The 7,556-nt window shown below is 61.5% G+C and overlaps 1 protein-coding gene across 1 annotated transcript; it reads right to left on the bottom strand.

Annotated features, from left to right (window-relative positions):
- Positions 1 to 306: 306 nt before the first annotated feature.
- On the bottom strand, positions 307 to 7,410 carry TPO (thyroid peroxidase; the record flags this gene model as incomplete). Its single annotated transcript, XM_081809465.1, has 5 exons — positions 6,778 to 7,410; positions 3,258 to 3,516; positions 1,985 to 2,155; positions 1,090 to 1,327; positions 307 to 515 (listed from the first exon to the last, which is right to left on the bottom strand). Coding segments are annotated over exons 1-5 (1,414 nt in total), but the record flags the coding sequence as incomplete, so codon positions are not given.
- Between the last annotated feature and the right edge of the window lie 146 nt (positions 7,411 to 7,556).

The raw sequence follows: 7,556 nt of genomic DNA, 5'->3' as shown, positions 1-7,556 counted from the left end.
CCCCCACTTTCTTGCCTTTCCGAATTCCCACCTCCCAGCTGGAGCCGCCTCTACCACAGCTTAGTGGGGCACACAGCTTCTAGACACTGGGTGCATCTCTGTGGACGTGCCACAGAGGCCCAGTGGACGCCTTGTGCCCCAAGCCCCATGTGCTCATCCACCCACCTGCCCACTCCCACTCGGGGGTTACGTGCACAGCTCAGACTTGGGGTGCTCACCTCCCCCTTTGGGTGTGCCTTTTGGCACGTGACATTCTTGAAAACAATCCACACGCTACAACATAATTTAAAATGGGCTTCACGTCACCTTGAGGAAGGGCCTCCCTCCACATGTCCAGGTTCAGACCTGGAATGTTCTCGCATGACTCAAAGTCCCGCGGGAATCTCCCGATTTGGAAGGCGTCAGTGGGCACGCTGGGGAGGCCCGTGTTGTCACAGATGACCCGGGACAGGGAATGCCTCGCCAGCTCGCGCCGCTGGGCCTCGGTGAACACCCCGCTGCTCTCCCACCAGAACCTGCAGAGGAGGAGAGAGCCGAGCATGCTGCAGGGGAGTCCGCGACCGAGGGTGCCTCCCGTCAGGGCAGACAGGGTGTCCTGTGCGGTCCTCCGCGTCGCGTGTTCCCAGACTCCTCACTCTTGACAAGCTGGGCCCGGGATCAGGGGCTGGCTTGGCTGACTCCCCCAGGGACCTTCAAGGGGCGGGGGCCCAGGCCGAGCCGACAGAGGGGCAGCAAACCCACCCCGCGCTCGGATGCCGTCCTGGGCCTGGGTCTCACGCCTTGGTCCGCGCCCACCTGCCCAAATCGGCAGCCGTGTGAGAGGACACCCAAAGGTGGGTTTCTGGGTGTCAGAAACACCTGTGCTCTCCACATGACGTCCGCTCACACGTGAGACCGGGTCCTTCGGACGCATCAACGGCAGCTCTCGCTTCCAGTGCTCAGCGTGCTCATGCCGCCAATGCTGCGTTTCTGTGATGACCCGGGTTCACGGCCCCACAGAGACGGCCGGGCTGCGTGAGTGCCCACGACACAGCTGTGTTGGGACCCTGTGGAGTGGGGGCCACAGAAGAGCCCGGCGGCAGTACCCACCGGTCCCCGTCCCGCAGGGCCTTCATCTGCCTCCCAATGAGGCACGCAAACAGCGGACCCGTGCGGGCCTGGGGGAGGAGGGTCTCGGCCAGGCCGCCCAGCCAGACGTCGATGTTGTCGGGGTGCCCATACAGGTCCATTATCCGGCCGGCGATGCTCGCGTTGGCCATGGCGGTGCGCAGGTCGGCCCACGTCTCCAGTCTGGGCAGGCCGCAGAACTCCCTCCACGCGTTGTAGCCTGCAGGGACGGGGGGTTGCCGGTGTTCTTGCCCTGCATCCACGTGCCCGCCCCGCCTGCCTCACCAGAGCTGGGCTCCACCCGGATCTGCAGTTGCAGCAGGCAGGGTTGACCAGAGAGCTGAACTACAGGAGCCCCAGGAGGAAAGGCCACGGTGGGCAGGGTGTCAGGGCCAGCCTCAGGGAGGGGGGGGGAGGGTTGGGACAGGTGAGGGGGATGGAGTTGGAGTGGGCACAGCAAGTGGGAGTGGGGAGCTGGGGGCGGGCCCGAGAAGAGGGTCCCCATCCACAGAGTGGCCAGGGGATGGGACCGCTGGTGAGTGACCACCCTGGAGGCAGCTGAGGATGTGTGCTGGCCCCAGGGGAGGTGAGAGGGAGGGGCGGGCAGGACAGCGGCCCTCTGACTTCCCAAAAAGCGCCAGGCCAGACCACCTCCCTCTCCCTGTTCGGGGACTGCTTCTGCCCCACTGGGAGGCCCTGGGCACCCTGTGGGCCTCTGTCCTCGAAGCAACACTGAATGGGCTCCTGGTGGAAGAACCAGAGCGCTGTAAATTGGCTGGAGACTGGAGACATTGCTTCCAATAGAACAGCTGTGAGGTGGCCGCCGCCACGGCTCAGGCAGGAGGGGAGCCCAGGGAGGAGCCGGGGGCGGGCAAACCTGGCAGGCCGTGGTCCCGGCCGCGTTGCAGGTTGATGGACGCCAGGTCCAGCCTGCCCGAGCTCCCCAGCACGAACAGCCTCTCCGTCAGCTCCTCGTTCATCAGCTGGTCCTGCACCTGCAGCTTGGCTGGTCTCGCGAGAAGGCCCCTCACCAGGGGGTCCAAACCACCTGGAAAACATCATGGAAGAGGCGCGGTCATCTCCTGAGTCCTGGAGAAACAGTAATAATACCTCACATAGCAAACTCTGCTTGTTCTTAACAAGGTCACGAATTCAAGGTCACGAATTCACTTTAAGCGATCCTGAGAACTTCCAAGTACTGCTTGGGTTCTGCCGTGTGGATCCCCAGGGATTGACCAGCAGGTGCAGGGGCAGACCTCACGTCTGAAGGGGACCCAGAGAAGGAGCCCAGCAGTCCTGAAGTTTTCGTGTTGTTTCCCGTGGCAGAAGGTGGCTGAACAGAGGTGGGTCAGTCGGGGCACCTGCTCCCCTCACCTCCAAGTGCCAGCCCTCTCCACAGGACCCCTTATGGAAAAGCCCACCTCTGGGCTCCCTCCCACCCCGATCACGTGGGTCCTTTATCACGCCTGCCTAGTCTCCTGGCGCTCCAACAACACAACCCAGAAAGTGCACGCGCTCTGGCCTGTGGGGGGTAGCCTGGGTGCCATCGAAGGATGGGGTCCTGGTGACCTGGCTGACCCTGGCCTCTCTCCCTCATGCTCCGCACACATTCACGTGGGAGCAAAGATCGCGTGTGGTGACTGCTTCCCCTCCCCTCCCCCTGCTGCGTCCACTGGGTGCCAGGCACCATTTGCAACAGGCCCGAAGCTTCTAGGAGGAGGACGTTGGGAGGACAAGGGGTACAAACAACCCTTCCCAGGCCCTGTTGTGCGGACGTTCATGCTCCAGTGCTCTGTGGGGGGGACGAGGCAGGAGCAGGCTGCATGTTTAATGGGGAAGATGCTGTTATTTACACTGAACAGGTGCACATGGGTCTCTACTTCAGTAGCTCTGAAATAATAGGTCAGAGGTACTTGTACCTGGGGTGGTTGCCCTGTGAGCTCTGAAGAACGTCAGAAACCCTAGCGGAGATGTCTGGATGAGCAGGTTAGCCTTTAAAAGGCTTTGAATGCATCTGTTTCCCCTATAAACACTGATATTATGCAGCCCCATGTGATGCGAGGTGAAAGCAGGCCCTCGCCGTGGGGTGGTGGGCACTTTCGGGGAGCCGGCGGGAGGGAGGCCAATCTCCAGCAGGAGGGGAAGCGCACCTTCCTTGAGAAGCCTCCACGGGCTGAAGAAGGCGTCCTGCAGCCGCAGAGGGGGAAGGCCAGGGTGCTCCTGGAAGCGGGCGTCCAGCCGCCTCACCAGCGGGTGCACCGTGGCGTGGCCGAAGCGGAAGGCGGCCGTGGAAAACACATTGGACACGGTGGGGTCCACAGCGGGGTCATAGCCCTCATAGGGGCCCACGTGCTGCTGGAAGGCCTCGGGGCCCAGGACTTTGGGAACATAGTCCCGCATGGTAATGATCTACGGAGAGAGGAAAACAGGAGAACTTCTGAGCAGGGGCTACCGGCAGCAGGGCCCACGGTGCCAGACTTGGGCCACACCCAGCAACAGGGAAGGACTTCCTCCTGAGCATCCCCTGGGAGGCAGAGTTGTCCCGGGAGGAACATGCCATCCAGGTAAGGGAACAGGTGAACAGGTGAATGGATCCAAAGAGCATCCTCACAGCTCTTACACTTACGGAGCTGGGGGGCATGTCAGTGACACCCCCAAACACCCCTCAGGGCAGGGCAGGCCACGTAAAGCTTGGGGGTGCACCACGCAGAGACTGGCTGCCACACTGCACTCCTCCCCCAACCTCTTCGCCCCCTCACCATGGGCACTCCATCAATGCTGAGCTCAGAAGAGAAGTCAGAGATCTAGGTGTTTCAAGGAACCTGAGAAGCAGAGGCTCAGGATTCAGACCCGTGAGCTCAAATCCCACCTCCTACTTCTTAGCTGTGCGAGTCTGGGGGGTGGGGTGCTGGGTGGCCTCTCTGACCTGGCTTCCTTTTCTGGAAAAGCCTTTTTCATGGAGTTTTTGTGAGAGTAGGAAACATGCATGGCTTTCTCTGTTGGGTCTGTTGTGTGGTCTCCATATGGCAGATACATTTGTTGCCCAGGGTGGGTCAGTGCGTGTGGAGGACCCCCTCCCCAGGAGCTGTAAGGAAATGACACACCGCCTGAAGTTTACTTGTGATCTGAATGGCTCTGGCAGATTAAAAGTTATGCCGGGACCCCTGTGTTATTCCTTCTTTTCCCCCTGAGTTGTTCTGTCAGCTTATAAGTTCTTTGTAATGGAAACACGAAGGAAAGGGGCTGGCAGGGGTCTCCACAGGAGCCAAAACCATGCGTGTGTTTTGTAAATGAGGCCTCGTTCTATTTTGGTCTCCGCCTGGAAGATGCACCGCGTTATCTAAAGGGACAGGACAGACCTGGCACTCGAGCCTCGGCAGGTGCCTTTTGTGATCACCGGACCACGCCGTCCGCTGACTGGACCGGGTCTCTCTCCGCTCGCCCTGCCCTGCACTAAAGCCTCAAAGTGAGTTCTCACAAGGGTGTTTGTTTGTTTGTCCTGGTACTCAGGAGTTCTGTGAGCCGGCTGCAGGGACCTTCGTGGGACGGTGGTGGGGCTGTGGCGGCCGGGGAAGAAGCTCAGGTCTGAGGCCCAGGCGGGCATGGCCGTGGGCAGCACAGGTCTACGACTGTGGATTCACTGCGGGGGAGCACCCTCCCCTCCGCAGAGCATCAGCCCCGGTCTCTGATTCCAGCACCCGTGCCGTGAGGAGCCCCGTCAGCGGTAACAAGGCGGCCATAGTCCTGTGGTTTCTGTTTGGTGCGTGCTCCCCAGAGGATCAGGTATAAGGGCTCTGCTTGTAGATTTAACAGTAATTCCTTTGCTGTAAAAATCAGTGTCAAATTCTTTGAGTATTTAAAAAGATTTTGGTCAATAAATGACATCCAATGAGGTATAAGCCAATGGGAAAGACTGTCCCAGAACATGAAGGTCTTCGGTTGTAGCTTATCAGTTCAGCAGACAAGCTGTTCACATTCTCCGACTGTTGGAAGAAACAACAGCCACCATCTGCATCTGTATAATAGGTCCCTTCCAAACAAGATGTGTTTTCTGAATGCATGATCTGTACTTTGCAGGAGTGCAGCGGGAGTGGCAGCTGCTGGTAGGCAGCCTCCCACTTGGCCAAAGGTGCTGCAGTCCGTGCTTCACCTCTGGGGCCTGGAAGACGCCGGATGGAGGCTGGTCCAGGGCTCCTTGCCAGATGGGTCATCCCTGAGCCGGTTCAGCGACGAGTGAGGAGCACCTGGGTCACTGATCAGCACGCAGAGTAGTGACGACTTAGTCGTGCACAACCTGGCCCTCAGCCCAGGTTGGCGCCACAGGCTTGTCCTCGGGCTTCTCCACACAGGAGGTCGGTGTGTCTCTTGCTGCCCCACTTCTGCTTCTTGTCCCCACAGCACAAGGGAAACGGCCTTCCTCTTCCCCGCCAGGGACACTAGACAGCTTTAAATTGCAGTGGAAACGATTCTAATGACGTCTGCTTCCCTTTCTCTGAAGTTTGACTTGGGTCCCAGTGGGCACAGGGCGCATTGTCCCGACATGCAGAGGCACGAGCAGGGAGGGAGAGCCCGGGGACACGCCTGCACAGGGCTGTCTGTCCTGGGGCAGAGGGGACCCTGGAACGAGCTGCAGAGGAAGTCGGGGCAAAGGCCTCAGTGGGGAGCAGCGCGGGGCTCTGGCGGACAGGGCGGGGCTGGCGAGAGGCTGTGCAGGTGCAGGAGGCAGTCGGGGCGCGGCTGCTTCAGGTGCGGGGGGGCGGGGCAGGAGCCAAGGCCGGCCACGTGTCCCTGGGCCTAGCTGCTCAGATCTGGGTGGCAGCCATGGAGCTGGGCGTGCTCTCTCTCTTCTAATTTGCAGACGTTCTTCTTAGTGACATACTGCTTTTCAGGAGAGGAGAGATCCAGACCACGGAAGCAGCAAAGAGGGACAGCCTTGCGAGAACCCGCCGGACGCAGCCCTCATCTCGGGAAGGGTTTTATCAACGCAAACGCAACCTCTTGTTATTTTAGGGTTTCTGAGGTATTTGCCAAAAACACCGAAGAGAAGCTCTTGACTGAGAAAAACACACTAGGGAATCTGAAAGTGAACGGTGAAGCCGAGAAATGTGGACATGTCCTGGCATGACGCTGGGAGCTGGGCTTCCCGCACGCACTCCCGAGTGCCCACTTTGTGCACAGCCCAGTCCAGCGGCTGACAGCGCGTGCCCACGGAGCTCGTGTTCGGGAAGGGTCACAGGCACACACAACCAAGCACGCCGCTGTCGGGGACACAGCCGGGAGGACTCCCTGCGGCAGAGGCGGGGGCAAGACACCCCAGCGGGAGCCCAGGAACCACTCCCCTGAGCCTGACTCGGACACCACTTTGTTCAAGGTCAGATCATGTCCGACAAGCTATTTGAAACAGTGACAGGTTTCCAGGTCGCACTGTACGCTGTCCTCCAGATCTGCCTAAACCCCGCTCACAGATCCTATATGGCTCCCACTTTTATGTCACTAACTACGCGTGTTCTCACAATTCGCAGGTGACCTTGTCCAGACCGAGCTGCGTGCGTAACGGAAGCCTCGGGCCCTCGGCTTGCGGGCCGGGACCCCACTTTCTACTCTGAGCCCCGCACCCACACGCCCCCTGCGCCCCCACGAGCACGCGGGGCGCCGCAGGACCTTGCGCACCTGGTGCAGGGCGCCCACCACCTTGCGCGCCTCCTGGTAGGTGGTGTCGGCACTCCAGTGCGCGTTGAGAGCCTTGAGCGCGGAGGCCAGGCGGTTGTGCTCACGCAGCCAGAGCGTGTGCACGGCTGTCAGAGCGGGGACCTCGCTGGCACGGCCGTCCCCCGCCAGGAAGCAGGGCGCTCCGGCCGTCCCGCGGGGGCCGGGCTCAGGCGCGCAGGCCGTGGGCGCGGGCGGCTGCGTGAAGGGCAGGTAGGCGCGGCCCGTGTCCCCGTAGCGCGTGTTGACCCGGAGCAGCCCCTCGGCGCTGGTCCAGTTGCGCAGCTGCTTCTCTGAGGCCGGGGAGCTGCCGTACACCGTGGACGCGTCCAGGAATGAGGTCAGCCCGTTCATCTGCTGTCGCGGGTTGGCCAAGGTCAGGTTGCCAAAGAAGGCGCCTTGGATCCCGGAGCCACAGGCGGCAGAGGAGCGGTAAAACGGCAAACAGGCGCCACCTGCAGTCCCCGAGGCGTTGCTGGACAGCTGCGGGAAAGGGCACATGGGGTCACCCAGCCTCTGCGGACACCGGAAGCTCAGGCTGGCCGCGGCCCTGGGCCGCCGGGCAGCGTTCTCTGCGGGTCCACTCCTGCCTGTTGCCCTCAGTTCCAGCCTGCCACGGGCTCCTGCCGGGGTCAGCGTGCCGAGAGGGGGATCCCCCGCCCCCGCCGGGGTCAGCGTGCCGAGAGGGGGAGCCCCCGCCCCCGCCCCCACCGGGGTCAGCGTGCCGAGAGGGGGGCCCCCTG

The sequence above is a fragment of the Leptonychotes weddellii genome, unplaced genomic scaffold (assembly GCF_054177405.1).
Source record: "Leptonychotes weddellii isolate Sample4059 unplaced genomic scaffold, ASM5417740v2 HiC_scaffold_10130, whole genome shotgun sequence".
NCBI classification, from domain to species: domain Eukaryota; kingdom Metazoa; phylum Chordata; class Mammalia; order Carnivora; family Phocidae; genus Leptonychotes; species Leptonychotes weddellii.
This window is presented reverse-complemented; position numbering and strand designations above follow the sequence as displayed.